This window comes from Megalopta genalis, chromosome 9 (assembly GCF_051020955.1).
Source record: "Megalopta genalis isolate 19385.01 chromosome 9, iyMegGena1_principal, whole genome shotgun sequence".
NCBI lineage: Eukaryota > Metazoa > Arthropoda > Insecta > Hymenoptera > Halictidae > Megalopta > Megalopta genalis.
Window position 1 is genome coordinate 10,320,826 of NC_135021.1, and position 20,347 is coordinate 10,341,172.

Below are 20,347 nucleotides of genomic sequence, written 5' to 3' on the forward strand. Positions count from 1 at the left end.
ATACGTTTTTTAATAATTTAAATTCTTTGAAATCCTTTCTTTAATCATTTAAATCCTTCTTAATCCTTTCTTTAATCATTTAAATTCTTTGAAATGCTTTCCTTAATCATTTCAATCCTTTTTAATTCCTTCGTTAACCAGTTAAATTCTTTAAAACACCTTAAAATTCTTCCTTCAATAATTTCAGCGAACTGAAAATGATTCATCGACGTTCTTAAATCCAGTTATTCGTTGCTTCATTTTCAATTTCGTACACTCATTTTCATCATAAATCCGCAAAATCCACGGCCCATTAAATAACGAATACAAGACCACGTCTATAATCAATAAAGACACTGCTTTGAATACCGATCGATCGATCCGACGATTTCGCTAACTCGCAGCGAAATGGGTCCACAAACATAGTCGTTTATCCCTTCCCACCGTAATCGACGAAAGATAGCACTGGCGTCACTATCGAAGCACAATTTCGAAGAACTGAGATCACTACGGCGGACGACGAAGGAGCTTGCGCAAAACTCAAACGGAAACGGTCCTCCGGAGGAGTTCACGCGATTCTCTCTGGAATCGCAAGGTCGGTCGCATAATTAACAAGGATGTCGCGCTCGCGCGCGCGCGCGTTCGCAAGAAAAGGATGTCAGGGAGTGCGCGACGTGCCACTTCGATCCGCGCGATTCGAGCCTCGCGTCTCGTTTCCTTGTCCCTCGGCAGGATCGGGTTTAAGTGGCGGCTACGACACCGTAAACTGTTATGCTCTTTTCACCGGCCCGGCCAGGAAACGGGAGTGCGCGAAACGAGCTCTGTCTGTCTCTCGCCGGGGCCCCACCACCTACGCCAGTGACCGCGGTTTATTCGGGGGAGGAACTTCCGGCGGCCATCCTACTTCCTATGAACGTCGCCGCCCTAACCGGGGCCCCGTGACGATGACGAGCCCAGGACGTCCAGGTCGCCTAACTTGCTGAACTTTGATCCAACCGGAACTCTGGACTTGCCACTGTGAACCTCGGTCTCGCTGTCCAGAAATAGTCGCGCAAGGATCTTCCAATGATTTCTAGCGATCTTGAATTTCTGTTTTGATTGCAGCGATTCTTGGAAGTTTTCGAGTCGCAAGTACATTGAACAGCGAAATGAGAACACGTTGAATTGTTAGAGAACTTAAATTTGTACGTCTTGAATTTGAACGGTTCGAATTATTGCGAAATTTAATATTGAACAGAGCAATGAAAGCGTGTTGTTGTTGTTGTTTTTTATGAATAACAAAACTGAATTTATTTAGGCGGTTAACCGCCTAAATTAACACGGGCGTGCAAAACCGGCCAAAATGTGCAGACCCGTATATATACGGTCGGCGTCGCAACTTATGTTATGTTACCTATATTAATTGAAAAACAGTACGATGGGTACAAAATTCGATCTGCAATGCGATTCAATATTTACTATAATTATTTATCCACTATTTTTATTGAATTTTGAGTAATTTTTGCATTTTTTTTACATATTTATTGAAATTAAGGTCCAAATATGTATTTTCTTAGATAAAAAAAATTGATTTTTTTTGGTCGGTTTTTTTTTTTAAATTGTGCATTAAGGGGTTAAACGATTTTATGACAATGTATGCATGAATTAGAAAATCTGTTCGATGATTTCCTCTCTTTATAACGTCAGCAATCTTAAAATAGAAACCGTGCAACCGGTTAAAATGACCGTCATGATAGGTTTAGTGTTAAACTCGAATTTGTATTGCAATCTTTGAGCAGATTGAGCACATGGAATGTTCACAGCCTTGGACAGCGGAGCGTGAACCTGTTGCCGAGATAAAAATTGAATTTCTATTTGCATGCTTTGAATTTCAACAATTTGAACGAAACACTATGAGATTCGAAACCGAATTTTTATCAGAGTCGGCGTAGAATAGTAAAAGAAACGTTAATTTGTCTTTGAATGCTCGTGCTGTACGCGCGAATCGTCGGAAACGGGGCCCGAGCGTGAACCGAAACAGTGGAGTGAATGTATCGTTTGAAAAAATACACACAATTTGCACCGGGCACGCAGAGAAAATAGCGAATGAAAGCAGCCGGTGTCACCGTTTCCCGGTGCAGGTCCTCACAAAGGCGAGGAGGATTCTCAGGAGTTTTCTATCCAGTAATTAACGAACGAAGGTGCAGGGCGCACAATGCGGAAGCCAGACACAATTAACTAGGCCAGGCCTGCACCGAAGCCGGTCCGTTAAAGATTAAAAACGACGGTTCCGCGGTTTAAAAAATCGCGGCACCGGCCTCTCTACGCTCGATAAAATCCGCGCCGATAGGAATGATACCCGGGACCGTTCTAATTGATCACGAATCGACGCGGTTCTCGCTCGAACACGCCGTGCGATAAATTCGCGTGAAAGTCATAGGCAATTTTACTCATAGGCGGGGAAACCGGTCTAAGCCGATTTTTCCCCGTTTTCCCACCCCTTCGTGAGCCGACCGGCTGCCTGTGCAACGAGCCATTGTCCTTAAAGTATGCGCAAAAATTGTGCATCCACTTGTGCTTGCAAAACAGTGTCTGCGATACATGTGTACCTGAAACAATGACGACAACAAATTTATTTAACGCAGCGTCCACCAAAAATATACTTGAAATAATGTTTGCTAAAAATGTATTTCAAATATTGCCTATTGTTAACTATTGTTAATATAACGTCTATCTAAAATGCATGTTCAAAATAATGTCTGCCTAAAATGAATATCAAATATTGTCTATCCAAGATACACTTATATTCACTGCATACAAGAATGCGTTTAAAGATGCATCAAAAATTATCGTCTGCACACACACAAAAGATGCATTTAAAACTATTCCCCTAAAAAGATATTATCTAATATTATTGTCCGCGGAAGATGCGTTTAAAACTATTCTCTATGAAAGATGCATCTGAAAGTATTGTCTACAGAAAATGCATCAAAAATTATCATCTAGAAAAAATGCATCTACAATTATCATCCACAAGGAATGCATTTAAAACTATGTATTTTTTATACAAAACTGCATCTCATATTATTGTATACGTTTATAATCATGGTCTAAAAAACATATATATATATAATATGTGCCTAGAAAAATACAAATATAAAATACATGTGTGTCAGAGGTGCATAGAAAACATAGCTAGTAAAATTGCATTCGAGTGAGCAGTATTACAGAACGTACGATTTTCGCGTGACTATCGTCGACAGCAACTGGTAAAAAAGGCGCAGTTTTACGTCACCGGCGGCGAATGCATTGACTTACTTTCCGCGGCGGCTAATGCTTAAGTGTCCGGTGACTTATGACCTCGGCTGATAGCTCGATAATTCACATGCCGAGTAATTTACGCGTTTCCGGTTCTAACAACGTGGCCGTTCTCTCCTACATCTGCCAGGCCGATAATTAACGGCTAATTAAATTTATCCGAGCCGTGGCGGGCAATCGTGCGCCCTGAATTTCTGTCGTAGCAATGTACAGGGAGACAGACGAACGGTTATAGCAGGGTTCACCATTCATTGCCGGGCCCTTTCTCGGAATGAAACATCGTCGACGGAAACGTTCAATCTAAAGGGTGCAGCGAAATTAACCCTGACATGCACGATTTCTTCTTTTCATCCTTTTCGACCATTCTTATTCATTCTTCTTCAATTTCGTCTCTTTATTTAAACTACTTCAGTTTTTTCTCATTCTTTTTATTCGTTTTGTTAATTAATCTTGAATTTATTTGTTATTCTTTTTATTCGTTTCGTTAATTTTTCTTGAATTCCTTTTTTATTCTTTCCGTTCGTTTTGTTAAATTTTCTTCAATTTCTTCGTTTTATTTATTTTATTAATTTTACTCTTTCTTCTTCAGTTTCTTCTTTTTATTTGTGTTATTAATTATTCTTATACTTTCTTCATCAGTTTCTTTTTTTATTTATCTTATTAATCTTATTCTTTCTTCTTTAGTTTCTTCTTTTTATTTATCTTATTAATCTTGTTCTTTCTTCTTCAGTACCTTCTTTTTATTTATTTTATTAATCTTATTTTCTCTTCTTCAGTTTCTTCTTTTTATTTATTTTATTAATCTTATTCTTTCTCCTTCAGTTTCTTCTTTACATTAATTTGATCCAATTTATTATTGTTTCAATTGTGTTGTACAAGGTGTTGTTGTTTCTCCTTTTATTCCCACTGAATATTTTGAAAAATTCATTTCACAGCTTTTTACATTTCGTTTATTCCAACTACATGTACATTGTGTGTAATACATTTGAAAAATTGTCTTGCATCTTCTTGTACATCTTCTTGTATCTTTGCGTGTCTCCTTTATTATTCGACGAGACCCACGACGAGATGACGCCGAAGAATTTTTATCAAGAAAGTACTCGACAAATGTACGACCCGTGGCTGTAACTGTATTATCTGAAGAAAAGAGACGGTTATCTCTGTTCTTTTTGTAAAAATAATAGAGAAGTCGGCTCGGGTAGATAATTTAGCTCCACCCTCTGCAGAATAACGTTCCAGCCCCCACAAGAAAGAAAGCTTCAGTAAGGAGGAGTTCAAGGCAGGCATTGTCCGTGCTCGGCTGCCGAGACTCCGGTGTCAAGGGCGACACACGGTGCTTCCAGGCCGGGATATTAAATTAATTACCGAACCGTGTCCGCCATCGCGTCCGCTAACGATAGCGGGCGTCACAATTTGTAACAACAATCGGCCGGTTGCTTCACGATCGTTAAGTTACGAAAGACAGTGCTCCGTCAGGCGAGACCACGGAAATCTTATTCGACAGTGCCCAATTCCTGTTTTCGCAAACTGTTTTCGACATTTACAGATTCGTAAATGCCTTCAACCTCGTTCAAATTGTTATTTGAGCCGTTTATTTTGAAAGTGGCATAAGTCACTTTGTTTTTAAGTCGATATATTTAAGGGTTTGCGTTTTAACACGTTTAAAAATGTGGATGCTAACTTTCGAGAAGATTTACTTGTTATCTGTTTGTTATCTCAGGATACTGATATTTTTCTCAGTATAAATAATTTCGTATAAACATTAAAAAAATCACCACTTTTCATTACGGTAAAGTGACTTATGCCACTTTCAAAATAAACGGCTCATTTAATGGTAGCGATTAAAACTGTTTTATAAACGCGTTGTTCAAAAGAGTTATGGAAAACCTTTGTTCCGAACAACTTTCATAAAGTATCTTCATTCTGAATAATTAGTTAATGGTTAAAGTTTTCTTTAGGGGACCAAAATTTGTCGACTTTTTATTGTATATTTCCATAGATATTGACGAGAAAACGCCGAAAATGCAACTTTTTAAGTGACAGTTTTAGCAAGTTTTATTTTTATCAAGTATTAAGTTTTAAAGTTGACTAATTTTCGGCGTTTTTGGCTGGTAAGCACCTTCGCTGTGAACCATTGTTACGAATAGACATCTTTATATTATTTCTTATCGTCGCAGTTTGTTTCTTAAAAAGTAAATTACCATTAATGTTTAGTAATATAAGCCCTCTTTGCTATTATACAGATTTGTATTGGCTATAAATGCGCGAATATTTGCAGCTCAATTACGAAGCACTGAATAGAAAGAAACTATTATTTGTATCAGTAATGATTTCTGTTTTCGTTTCCACAATTAATCTCTTAATTAGACTGCAGATCTTTGTGCATAATAAAAACTGTCTGCATCAATTGCAGGATATACAAGCCAAAAGCAACTTCTTTTCTCTCTTTAATCAGTTGAAATTAACCGTCGAACGGCGGACTATTTTAACAACTGTACGATTGACGATGATTCTGATCATTCCCAGCTTCATTCATTAATTTTTTAAAACATATTCTTGAAGCTTCTTCTTGTACATCTATCAATCTTCCGATCGTTCCCAATGTCATGACGATTTATTCTATTTAATTACCGAAGATCAAGCAATCGAGTGAACGATGTAAATACTCTGGGTCAAAATAGACCCGGTCACCGCGTCGCCGAGGGTTAATACATCAACATCCGTAATTTGCGTCAATCTTTTCATTATTTTACGTTTCACCAATTCATTCTTGCCATAAATCCATAAAATCCGTAGTCCACTCGTAATCGTTGTTTCTTTCAGAATCAACATTCACTTGTTTTATCTCTGTTCTAAAAACTTCGGAATACTCGCCGTAACTCGATAAAGTAATCATAAATGATATTTTTCCGATTCCATCGAGTGCACAAGAAAATAGGAATTAACGAGCACAATTAATTCCATCGCGTCGTGAAAAAAACGGTACGGCGTGCCAATTTCGTTGAGACGTACAAGCACAAAAGATCCGCGAGGCACGGGCACGTAAAAGGGCACCAGAAGCGGTCGTTAAAATTGAAAACGTCCAATTACCGTTCCCCGAGAAGACGTTTTTCCGCGTTAACGTTTTCCCGGTTACAAAGCAACGAACAGAACGAAACGCCGATAAATCACGGGGCCGGGATAAGAGACGGGCGTTAAAGGAGCCGGTAAAGGATCCTGGCCGCGATTCCCGACAAAACTAATCGCGCCACTTAATGCAGCGTAAAACTAATTACGCAGCTTGTCGTTAAAGAGGCTCGCGTGGTTTCGCGTTGAACCACGGGGAACACACAAGGCGGGGCTAATCAGAAGCATGGACACCTTAGAGCCGGCCCGGATTCTGCGGAGTTATAACACTCTTAGGGCCCTGTTCTTCCTGAACTTCGTTGCTCCGGGCAAGGAACTTCGGCCGATAGCGCGGCTGTTTTGCGATCTTCCGAACATTCTCTACGGCTATCTTCGACGACCGTTCGCTATTTACTGTCCGAGATTGCGATTTCCGAGCGCGCGCTAACGCTCGCCTGCACTCCCGTACCTCTCCGAGTGCATCGAGGAATTTTAAAAGTTGTATTGTTTAACAATAATCATACGTTAAGCCTTGCGTATCGATGCCGAAGGCGCCGGGGAACCGGGGCCTGGGCCCGGAGTTACGTTTCGAGGACGACGTAAATACGGAGATTCTTCTGTTGCCGAAGAATGTTGAAACTTCCGTCTGTCCGACCATGAAATCGCTCGCGTCGTTCGCCGAAGATTACGGCTGCTTTTGCACGACGATTCTGCAGGTTCCACTTGAACGTGTCGGTGTGATTTCGTAGAATATCGTGGACATTGTTTGGCCGGAGCGCTTTTACGTCGGTGATTCGATGATCGTGAACACTGAGATTACGGCTTTGAGAATTTCTTCTGCTTCAACTATGAAAGCTGCACCAATGTCTGTTGCGCAGAACGATTCCGTAGACTCTCGCAAATCTGCCAGTGTATGTTTTATTAACATTATAAACACTTGAACGTGATTAAATAATATTTGATGCGAGTACATTTCCGAAGATAATTCAATAACCGCGCACGGTCTCAAATTTGAAGTTCGAGAATTTGTTGCGCTGCAACCATATAAACGCTCCCGATCCGTTAATACATATTTCTACGACAATAAAAACATTTAAACATATTTATACTACTTTCGAAGCCATCGGGACACTCAACGCATCGATTTTCTAGAACATTTTTTTCAATCCACTTCGAAAACATAAAAAGCTTATACGAACATCAATTAGGTATGGCTAGCAGTATTAATTATGGTGAAAATGTCATCACACGTCTCGTAGGTAATTACAAAATGGCGCCGATAAATTAGATGGCTCCCTTTCGTTTGTTCATCCTGGATCGCGTCCTTTCGCGCAGGATGATCGTTTTGCAACTTTACACTTCGCGCGACAGCGCGCCGATTATGCTAGTCCACCTGACCGTTGCGCTGGCAACGAGTACTCGAAGACGCTCGTTAAGTATCGGGATCTCTGTGCATCGGGACAACCCGTTCCTTCTTCCGTATCTAATATGAGGTTTTTCTATCAAAGGTGTCTGGCTTGCTTAAGCCGAAGCCTCCAAATGCCATGGGGAACGGCGCCTGGGTAGTTTAATTATCGTGGTACTTAGGTTTATCAGTATCGACCGTGTACCTTGAACGAGCTAGCATAATTTGATGATTCCATGTAATTACCGTGCCGAGGATATTGTGCCATGGTCTTGTTTAGAAAAGCGAATTAACCTTCTTCGAACTTATTATCATCGTCGAACCGAACTTCAAGAGATTCAGAAATCTCTGCGAAGCTTGGAAAATTTTGCTCAAGACTGAGATTGCAATGAATTTGAAGATCGAAGCATTCTCTTTAGAATGAGAGCATAAAATCCGACGAGCGATTTTTTTCACGCAGATTTATTGCAGTTTAAATGAAAGGCGCGCAGCTGGCATACATTTACAAACGATCATTACGTTTCATATTATTTTATAGACGATCATTACGTTTCATACTATTTTAGAAACGATAATTACATCTCGTACATTCATTAAAAATGCTGCGAACCTGTAAGAAATAATGCGATCGTTGCAAAGAGTTTTCTAAATCGTCTCCCGAGAGCTAATTGATCGCCTGGAAGACGGTCCAGATCGAATTAGACGTCACTTTCTCCGGCGTATTAGCATTTCTCGTACATAAACAAGCCCCCGCCACGTCGAAACAAAATCGCGGCTGCGATTCGTCTGCTTGGCGTGTGCAACCTAATTGCGAGTTTCTACGCGATTGTGCAAAAATCATGGTCGATCTCGGTTTCGGTTGTCTTTCACCCGAACTTTCCTCCCGGCGGAGTGAAAAGAGGCTTCCGGTTGGACGGATCGGTACGAAACAGAAATGATATTTCGCGGCGGCGCGGCCGATCGTGCGAAAGGAGCGCGCGATTTAATTAGCGATCCGAAAGTCGGGAACAAGGGGGAACAGGCGTTATCTGGGAACCGGGTGATCGCGATAATGAAACGCGAGCGGTCGCGCGCGCGTGAGAGGACGACGAGATTATTCGCGCCCCGGCAACCTTACTCGGAGCCAGATCCAACCGAGATATTTGGGTTAACGGCCTCTTCTCCTTTTCTCGCGCAGCCTTCCTCTTTCCTTACGCCGACGACGGAAGATCTTAACTAGCTTTTACTCGGTCCGTTAACGCCGCTAGGTCAGGGACGTTCGCGCGGAATACTCGCGATCGGCACGCCTCACCTCGATTTTCCGTTCTGCGCAGGCTACGGAGAAATCGAGAGGAAATTCGCAGAGATTCGAGGATCGACGCGTGAATCGCTCCGTTTCGTTCCAATCGGATCGACGGTGTACTGATCGTTTCGCGCTTCCGGAAAAGCGATCGCCTACTTCGGACAGATCGTTCACCGATTCGTACGCGGACGTCGTGGATTATTAAACCGCAGATTTTGAGAAAAATAGGCGGTAAACAGTAAACAACGGTCACACGCGGATCTTTGTACGAGATAACAAAAATTGTCTGCGTTCAAGGTGCAAGTATAGACATTTATTGGATTATTTTCTCTCTTTTGAATACTCAGAAGTTTTTCCTTCTAGCATATAAGTTACAAAAACGAATCGACGCCGAGAGTCTCGCCAGAGTACCATTAGATAAACAATGATTTCATATGTATATAGAACAGAGTGCTCTTTGTCTTTAGGTGACGTTTTTGGTTTCGTCTTTGTGAATAGTCTTCAGTCTCCTGGAGCAATCAGGAGAGTAAAGACGGTCCTTCCTCGTACATCAAATTAATAAACTAAAAGGGATAAGTTTAATTCACTGCGTTTTACTTTTATTTATCTACCCATTTCCAATAACATTTGTCAGATTCCTGAATAATTCTTGACGATATCAATGAGTATTTTTAAATAAATATCTTTTACTGTTCTGGAGGTTACTGAAAAGAAGAAGAGCGTTGCAATCGTTAAATCTATGATAGATTCGATCAGGAAAGAGATCGTCCAATTAGAAGTGTTTCAATTTCTGGTATTTTTGGGGGAAAACTCGGTTTACGACCTGTCAGATTCTGCAAAAATATGTTGCAAGGAAATGAATAGTGGGCTGCGAAAGTGGAGGCTTTAAAATGAGTCTAGGTTCGTTGTTCTACGATTCTTTTTTAGGAAGCTATAGGGTATTATTGCTACAGGAAACGTGAGTATTACTGCGGACGCCCTAAATACTCTGCGGTATTTTATAAAAGTAATAAAATCTAACATTTTGTAGTGTGTAATCTTCTAAAAAGAGAGAATACTTGAGAATATTTTTATATTATGCTCGAGCTTTTAAAATTATTTCAGGAAGAGACGGATACATATATGCAGTGGGCCACAAAAGTGTTCGTACACCTCTTAAAACGCCTTTAAAATGACTCGAATTTTTTTTAGGTGGTAAAGGGACTAGTCTACTAGACGAAGACTGAAATGCTTTTTTTTTTAAATTTTGCTATTACTTGGAATGACAGAAAAATAAAAAACTCTTGCTTTTTAACTTTTTTGTCTGAGTCTGTACCGGAAATTTAAAAAATGCCTTTCGTAGATCTCGGTAACTTATCTGCATGTTGAAAATTTTATCGAAAACGGTTCACATTGTTATGAGTTACAACAACTTAAAGATCGAAAAAATCGCAGTTTTATCTTTTTTACGATTTTCACCAAAAACCGTAAGAAATCTGCAGTTTTTTAAATCCTTTAACGCTTTGTGGCGGACCAGACATAAAAAGCCATGTCCTCCAAAAGCGGGGTGTGCAGATGCCTTTTTCGGGTTTTTCCGACGCAAGGCGTACACACCGCCATAAAACAATAAAAACGTTGAGACACAGCTTCGGACCTTAGGTTCCGGATCACCCCGGTCGGAAAATCTTCGGGAAAGGCCTTCGCCCTTCCCAAGGACCTTCCCTTACCGATTTCAATACGCTCTCCCCAATAAATATGAGGACCTCTCGACCGGGAGACGTTAGTTAGCTAGTTTTCCTCCGACTCTGTTCGTTTTTCTGTCTCATCCGTCACTCGCTTACCTTTACCTTTTACACACTGTACCCCATCACCTTTTTGTTACAAGTTATATCAAAGATCTCGTTATATAAAACCAAAAAACTCTCTCGGATTATTTTATATAAACCGTCGCAGTAACCCCTGCGACAAAGCTTCTAGCTTGACTCTGGGTTAACCGATTTCGATCAAATTTTTAGCACACGTATAAGTTCTACGAGATCTACGAAAGGCACTTTTAAAAAATTTTGTATAAGCTCAGATAAAAACGTTAAAGAACAAGAGTTTCTTATCTTTCTTCGTCATCCCAAGTAATAGCAAAATTAAAGAAAGGTATTTTAGTCGTCGACTAGTAGACTAGTCTCTCTATCACCTAAAAAGAAATTCAAGTCACTCGCTCCAGTTTTAAACAAAGTTATTGCGTTTTAAAAGCTGTACGAACACTTTTGTGGCCCACTGTATTTCGGGTCCAGGTAAGTGGCCGACGGTAAAGGTTAGCGAACGGGGCTGCAGGGTGGAAGCAAAACAGGGAACTAGACAAATCGCCAGGTAATCGAAGCGATCGATGAATCACGAAGCGGGTCCGGAGGCACGCGATCGGCTCGAAAGGAGGATTCTACGGTGTTCGTAAAATAGCCGCGTGTCGGTGGAAAGGTTATCAGGGGTTATCGAGGGGAAAGCAATGCCCGTGTACGCTTATTCGACTCGCCGAGACTGACCGATTTATAGTGACGCGGGGCTTCGAGTCCCGTTCCCTTTGGAACGCTCATGCGCGTGCCGTGGGCACCGTACACCGGCGACGTATTTATCCGACGGCGTTACGTTGTATTACGTAAAACAATTACGTCCGCGGGCACCGTTTAACCGTACCGCGATTATGCCGACCACTGGCATCGAACGTTTCCTTCGACGTCACGGTGAACGGCGACCCGGCAACGATCCTCCGCTGAAAACGGTAACAATGGCCAGTCGTGACCACGTTCTTCATCCACGATTCTTTCTCGAAAACTTGATCAAAGCGATCGGACGATTTTTCTTTTGGAAATTGCAGGCTTTTAGGCCGTTTTTGGGTTCGTTAGGTTCCAATATGATTATTTGCTGCGGAGATATTTCGGTTCGTAGTTCGTCAGGTGGAAACTTTATTGTTGGACACAAGTGTTACATTTAACACTAGATTTACGAAACCTGTCTAAATGACGGGTCACTAATTTTTTAATTTACGATTATTCATATCGTAAAGATAGATTTATGAGTTATTTATTCAATTTATATTATATTATATTATAATTATTATATATTATTATATATTATTATATTATATTATAATTATTATATATTATTATATATTATTATATTATATTATAATTATTATATATTATTATATTATATTATAATTATTATATATTATTATATTATTATTCTAATTATAATATTACAATTATATTATAGTAAGTATGTATTTATATACTTACGGCAAATGTTACAACAACGCTTGTTAAAAATCAGAGTAAAAGTCTAATTGTTGCTTTTATGAACTAATATAAAACCGCTGTTTTTTATGCTCCGCAAATCTAGTGTTAATACAAATCGTTTGCATCGGAAGCTATTTTAAATCCGAAACCAAGGCGTTAGTTGTGACTTAGGTATGCTATTTCAATTTGTCTATGATTAGTCTTATTTTATGAGTTCGATATTATAATCTATTTACTCATATGATATTTATGTTTTTAAATGTTTGAATTACAAGCATTCGTATTTAGAATTTTGTAATACAAGCATCATTCATGAATGTATGAATGAACATTATAAATATACGTATTCATGATTCATGAAAATATTTATATTTATCAACACTAAATCTACCGTGCACCAAACCTGAGAAACCTGCATCGCTTTGCAAATGTGACAAGATTGAATTTATCCAGATTTCCATTTATTTTTATTATAATGTATGCTTCAATTAATAATTTTATTTGATCATTTCCAATGATAGAGTCTTTACGATTTCAACAAATTTTTAAACGAAAAATGTGGAATCGGTCATTTTTACCGGTGAAAAATGGATAGAACATACATCGAATTAGAGTAACAGCGAAACCGAAATGAATACGACGATAGAAGCAAGGAATAAATTAGTACAGAACAAGATTTTGAAGAAGCTAAAATTTCAGTACACTAAGAAAGAAATTGAAATGTTAAAGAGAAGTAGATGAAACCATTCCGAAGTATATACCAGTAAATTCTCCCCAATTTTTCTTCAGCTTGTAAACAAACATGTACAATTTGGGAAGAGCAGATACGATTCGCGGCTCATTTTTACAGTTGACGACTGTCAACAATTATAAAAACGAAGTGCAAGGCTCGAATAATCGTATCTCCTCTTCCCAAAATTGTCCATTTTTGTTTACAAGCTGAAGCAAAATTAGGGAGAATTTACTGCATTTTCAGAAAATGGAAGTATAGTTAGCAACAATCAGGTGCCAATTAGAGAGGTCTTTCTTTAGCGCGTTAAAGATACTAATCTTTGACTATATTTTAAAATTCATTCTTAGTGTGATCGGGACGAATTTACTCGGATTTTTACGATGAATACATTCCACGCTCCTTTATAAAATTAATTTCGAAGTTAATTTACGTTACGTTGATTTTATGCGAATTTTTGAGAACGATACCGACTATTTAATACATTAAGAATTTTAGCAGTTGTTGCAACAAAATGCAGAGTTATTTTTAAAGTCATCCAATCTTTTCACGGTATGGCACAAAATAATAATACATTAAAATAAAGAAAATATAAATGCAGAAATCCCGAAAATTAATCAACAATTTTGTCAACAACATCTGTTAATAAATCGTACGATATAATCGTGCTCGTGTTGCTCAATAATAACTGGACTGCAGATTTTATGCATTTATGATAAATATGAATAAATATAACTTTCTTCTTAACTCGCGCTCAGATTGTGCACAAAAATGGACAATTTGGGAAGAGGAGATACGATTATCCGAGTATTGCGTCTCGTTTTTATAGTTGTTGACAATCGGTAACACTAGAAACGGGACACAAGGCTCGAATAATCGTATCTCCTCTTCCCAAATTGTCCATTTTTTGTGCGCAATCTGAGCGCGAATTAGGAAGAAACGACTGTACATCTCATCTAACAGGTCTTCGAACGAGTTGGAAACAATTCCTTTTTACGCCGAGGAGGCCCAAAAATCCGACAAACATTCGCCGGCAGCGGCGGTTCTTTTATTTTCATTCCAGATGTTTAGCGGGATCCCGAACGATTGCCATTACGAGACTGGCCATCCGATTAAGGATCATTAAAATTTATGATGTACATAATTACCGGCGATTCGATTAACGATGTCGAACGAGCATATATTTTCGCGGTGCACGGTGCCACTCCCCCCTCCCCCCGCCCCTGGGCCCCGTCATTTGGTCCCATCGACACCATACGATATGTGCCCGTGCCGATCTGTGTGCCCAGCGAGAAGAATCTGCTCACGGCATACAAATAGGCGGTGAAGTTTAAGGGTTCGCGTAATAGCACCACAAATCTCGGGGTTCGTTCACCCATCGCCTCCCCTCCCCCCCTCTCCACTTGTGTATACAGGTGGAAGCCGTGGAGCCCGGTGTGCGTGTGCGCTAATATATAAATTTCGTCCGGGGCCCGGACCCGAACATTTGGGACCGTTGCAACGATCCATATTCCATCGACGTTGAAAAGGAACCGGTGCTACCGCCTCGGAACGGTTTCCATGCACGAGCTCGCGATTTATTCGGGCCCCGGGCCACTGGCCGCGGAAAAGGCCCGGATTTTCGGGATTCCTACGGTTGGGCCACATCCTCTTGACCCTCTGCCGTGCTTTGTGCCTTTGAACTTACAATTAAGTGCGTTAGTTGTCGGTAGACCGACGATTTTTCTGCAGCGAAGATTAACACAACATGGTCCGGGCTGTTTGTGCGAGAACTTTTGCGTGTAGGGGTTCTTGAAAAGTGGGGTTCTTATATTCAATACAAAAATTGAAGTTTCAACTATTAAGCTTTTCTTTATTAAGTTTGAACTACTGTTAGTTCGCCGGCATTCCACGAGCAATCGAGGAAATGATTGATTGATCCGGCATTTCACGAGGATATAAGATCGAGGAATAGATCGAGGATAAATCTGCAAGGCCGATGAAAGAATTTGAAGACGCTAAATGTTAAATTTTAATCAACCTTTAACTACTATTATCAATCTGTGAGACTGATTGTTTGTTTATCTCTGGTGGTAATATAATTGCATGAGAAATTGTAAAAAAGGAACGTTTTTAATACATTTACTTCTGTTCAATCGAACTTGAACCTCTATATTATCGATGTGAAAAACAGGAGCAATTGATTTTGATTTTTTATTTACCACTTTTACGTTAATAATAACGCAATAAACAATAGAGCGATCTGTGATACCGCTAATAGTGTCTGCAGTGGCCCACAAAAGTGTTCGTCACCTTTTGAAACGCAATAACTTTTTTAAAACTGGTCTAAGTGACTTGAATTTTTTTTAAATGATAGCAGGGCTAGTCTATCAGACGATGATCAAAATTTAAAATTTTGTTATTACTTGGAATGACAAAAAAAAAACTAAGTGACTTGAATTTTATTGCTTAGAATGACGAAAGAAAATAAAAAAACTCTCGTTTTTTAACTTTTTTGTCTGAGCCTGTAACGGAAATTTAAAAAATGCCTCTCGTATATCTCGGTAACTTATATGCACGTTAAAAATTTTATCTAAATCAGTTTACGTCGTTATGAGTTATAACAAATTAAAGATCGCAGTTTTATCACGATTTTGACCAAAAAATGGAAGAAATTTGCAGTTTTTTAAATCTTTCAACGTCTATAGCTCGACTCTGGGTTAACCGATTTTGATCAAATTTACCGAGATCTATGAGAGGCATTTCTTAAATTTTTGTTATAGGCACAGATAAAAAATTTAAAAAACAAAAGTTTCTTATCTTCCTTTGTCATCCCAAATAAGAGCCAAATTTAAAAAAGGCATTTTAGTCATCGTCTAGTATATTAATCGCTCTATCACCTAAAAACAATTCAAGTCACTTGGATCAGTTTTAAGAAAGTTATTGCGTTTTAGAAGGTGTACCAAGACTTTTGTGGTCCACTGTATGTAAGTTTTAATAGTAGCAAAGTGTTAAAATTGACTCAGGTAATTTTTAATTAGCAGTATAATTGTATTTGAATTAGTTGCATCAGACATCGTTCATTATTCCATCGTCACTAGTCGAAGTTTGATTAAAATGAACCTACATGTAATTATTTCGTAATTACTTATAACGTCAAAAATCGTGAAAAGATCACAAAGGCGACTTCAAAACAACAATGTTTCCTAAATTTTTCTGGTGTATTACTACTTTGTACTCATTTTTTAAGGAATCAATAGAACGTTTGGCCCAGCAAGCTTAAAACTACGATAAAGTACGATAAATCTTGAACTACGATGAACCTACGATAAGGCTAGACATTCCACGGCGAACTGAAAGCTCGATGTCCCGATTCCTGTGTACCGCTGAATGAATAAATAACGTCGAGATTGATTCTAATTCAGCAGTCGTCACGTTAATTTCTGTCAAAGATAGAATCGCGAAAGAATACTAAACGTTAAATGAGAGATCTATCAGTCATTATCGATCATAACTCGATGTCATAAATACTGATGAACATACGAGGATCCGGGCTCCGACTGGGATCAGCGAGTACGCACACGGCGGACTGACACGATAGAATACTGATCAGAAGAACGTGTACAGGATCGAAGAGAAACAAAGTCCTCGACCTGGAAAACCCTAACTGCCTTGTCAATCACCGTGGTCGACGTTGCCGAGAACGATTCTAATAAAACTGCACCGACGAACGGAGCCGGTATCCTTGTCGAAGGACGTGCCTAATCATTCTGCTCTTGCGTCGTTGCTTTCACGAACGGAGCCCGTAATGAGTGTATCATACCCGGCTCAAAGAAACGCTGACACGCAAGAACGGAATCCTTGATCGAGGCTAAATGAAAGGACAAATTATAGAGGGACAATAAAAAACACCTGTCAATGGATCGTAATAGTAAATGGTGATTTGATTCAGGAAATTTTGATAGGCTACGTTATTAATTGACAACGGAGCTTTCTGCAATGTAAAAATATCCCACGTCGATTGCAAGAAACAGAAATTGAATAAATATAAATTGTTTCTGTTAATAACTCTGTCAACTTAAAGACAGTAGAACAATAATCGTTAAATTCTTCTCGTGTCTTTGCAATTTTTATATTTCAATTACAGTAATTTCTCCCAAATTTGCGCTCAGATTGCGCACAAAAATAGACAATTTGGGAAAAGGAGATACGATTATTCTTATAGTTACCGATTCTCAACAACTGTAAAAACGAGCGCAATGCTCGGATAATCATATCTCCTCTTCCCAAATTGTTCATTTTGGTGCGCAATCTGAGCGCGAATTAGGGAGAAATTATAGTATTCATATTTGTCATAAATGCATAAAATCCGCAGTCTGATTATTATTGTACAACACAAGCACGATTATATCGTACGATTTATTAACAGATATTGTTGGCAAAATTGTTGATTAATTTTCGGGATTTCTGCATTTATATTTTCTTTATTTTAATGTTATTATTATTTTGTGCAAAACCGTGAAAAGATTGGATGACTTTAAAAATAACTCTGCATTTTGTTGCAACAACTGCTAAAATTCTTAATGTATTAAATAGTCGGTATCGTTCTCAAAAATTCGCATAAAATCAACGTAACGTAAATTAACTTCGAAATTAATTTTATAAAGGAGCGTGGAATGTATTCATTGTAAAAATCCGAGTAAATTCGTTCCGATCACACTAAGAATGAATTTTAAAACATAGTCAAAGATTAGTATCTTGAACGCGCTAAAGAAATACCTCTCTAATTGGCACCTGATTGTTGCTAATTATACTTTCATTTTCTGAAAATGCAGTAAATTCTCCCTAATTTTGCTTCAGCTCGTAAACAAAAATTGACAATTTTGGAAGAGGAGATACGATTATTCGAGCCTTGCACCTCGTTTTTACAGTTGTTGACAATCGGCAACTATAAAAATGTGCCGCAAGGCTCGAATAATCGTATCTCCTCTTCCCAAATTGTCTATTTATGTGTACAATCTAAGCGCGAATTAGAGAGAATTTACTGTACCTCCACTTCCAACGTAGCTCGGGAGGTAATTAGTCATCGAAATATAGGATCCCCAGGAACGCAGAGAAGTGCCAGACATTTTTCCACAGTAACGTCCAGGTATTTGAATCGCTATGTCCCTCGTACCGCCATAGCGGAGAGGACACCCCGATATCTAGTTTCGTGACGAGGGTCAACGTTCCAGCAGCAAAGGCTGAAGAGCGGGATGGGGCCGAGGATGAGGATTCACGGCCGTGCTTTAATCGATCCTTATCGGGTCTAGCGGATCACCGTCGAACGCGACCATTAATCAGATCTTCGTTAAGATCGATATCGATTACAACACACGGCGCGGTGATCGGACCCCGGCGAGAAACAACGAAAAAGAGACGAAACGAAGGGAGAGAGGAGGCGGAGGGGGAAGAAGAATGGCGGGGTAAGACTCACCGGCGCGGCTTTGGTCGGAGTATCTCGTGGCCGGAGTCGGATATGCAGATGCTCAGGCTCAACGGGCCCCCATAGTGTTCCGGGGGCGCCCCGCTTTGGACCGATTGCTGCTGGGGACCGGAGATCCCAGCGGAACCGGAAGTCCCGGTCAAGAACAGAGGCTGCTGACCGCAACCGTCCATCGTGGGCCGCTCGACGTTCATTGCCCACCACGTTGCCGATTGCGATCCAAGACCTGCGAACACCGTATGCAATTTTGTCGTTATCGATCCTTCTTCCTCTCTCGATTCGCGTTAATTCTTTGGTAGGCAGAACTTAATTAAATAGTTGTGCAAAAAGACACCTTTGAAGATCAGACGTTAGCTTTTGAATGTGGCAATTAGTCGCGTATGTTTCGTCCAGTGTTAGACTTGGAAGATGTACGTCATGCTTGATTTAGACAATTTTCTTAAGACGACTATTTATATCATTTTCGCTAAAAATTTCACTTGTAGCATTTTGTCGGATACTGGCAAAAGTATGACCTAGTAGGACTAGGCCAAAATATGAATAGGCTAAATACAAAAATAGATTAAATACAAAAACTGTGAGGACATTAGAAAAAATCGAGAATACACATTACGACAAAACTATAAAACACTCCTGAATTTCTAGCATTTCTTAACACCATGTATACGTACGAAGTTTTTGTAATGTATACATACCGAGTATTCTTTTGTGTAGTAACATAAAAAATTTACCATTATTCATGCTGCTTTACAGTAATGGTAATAGTTTATAAGAAAAACGGGTGCGTCAAAACTACAACAATTGCAAAACTATTGACAAAATAGTTGAAACAACAACGACAAGACTACAACACTATTCCGTAAAAAATCAACACATAGAATTCTTTTTGTAACTTTTTAATAATGTGTTTTTTCACCCTTCCCTTTTACTACTTCCAACATTCTTTGTGGTAGAGATTTATACAGTTTTTTAATTGTATTTTGTTTCAAATTTGTCCACGTATCCTCAATAATCCTTTTTAATTCTTCTATGGTGTTAAACTGCATTCCTCTTGAGTATACTCCCTTAGTCAGCATTCTCCAACAATTTTTAATATTATTTAAATCCGGTGATCTTGCTGGTCACGATAAAATATCTATACTTTTATCTTCGAAATAAGCTCGTGTTATCAAAGCTGCGTTATCATGTTGAAAGATATACTTTTGCTTAGCTGTTTTTTGTGCATATTTTGGATAGTTACCTATTAACGATAGGTAATAGGCAATATAGTATGTGTATCCACATATATTCTACTATTCATTTTTATAGAAACAAATTCAATACCCGTCTTGTTGTTGTTGATCTTGGACGACCACCGAGGTACTTTTTAACATATTCTTCTTTATTTTTTAAATAGTTATTAACTATACAACGACTTCTCCCTAATATATGGACAATTTTTCGCACTAAATAGTTTTCCTTCTTTAAATTGTTAATTATATTGATCTCCGTTGCATTTTTTAAAAAACTATTGCACACGCAATATCACTTTAAATACTGCATGCCTAATAATAACAATTGGAAATAAAAATCTCTTTTCGTAATGTTTGGTTTGCCGGTTTACTAGAGACTGTTTTATAGTTTTGTCGCGGATCGAGTAGCATGATTACATTTTTTACCTCAATTTTCGAGATCGCTGACGTATTTCATATAACTGAGCGATATGTTTTTTTAGAGTGTATCCATAAAGAAAGAAAAATAAATTTCTAAGTTACATAGAAATTTGCGCAATTTTTGCAAGCGTCTTATGGTTTTGTCGCAATGTGTAGTTTTGTATTAT

The 20,347-nt window shown here is 39.0% G+C and overlaps 2 protein-coding genes across 4 annotated transcripts in view; one reads left to right on the top strand and one right to left on the bottom strand.

The window, feature by feature from the left end:
• The window catches only part of LOC117227903 (ankyrin repeat and BTB/POZ domain-containing protein 2), a 48,224-nt gene that overhangs the window by 16,943 nt on the left and 10,934 nt on the right, over positions 1-20,347 (bottom strand). For 2 of the 3 annotated variants that reach the window (XM_033483446.2, XM_033483445.2), the window contains one exon: positions 18,520-18,754. In XM_033483446.2, coding sequence (XP_033339337.1) covers positions 18,520-18,722 — 203 coding nt within the window. In that variant the 5' untranslated portion in view covers positions 18,723-18,754. Of the gene's footprint in view, positions 1-348; positions 933-18,519; positions 18,755-20,347 lie in introns of those variants that run through there. The other variant, XM_033483441.2, reaches the window with a different exon arrangement.
• The window catches only part of Arl1 (ADP ribosylation factor-like 1), a 30,077-nt gene continuing 14,417 nt past the window's right edge, over positions 4,688-20,347 (top strand). The window contains exon 1 of the mRNA XM_033483448.2: positions 4,688-4,826. The gene's annotated coding sequence lies outside the window, so the exon portion shown is untranslated. The remainder of the gene's footprint in view (positions 4,827-20,347) is intronic.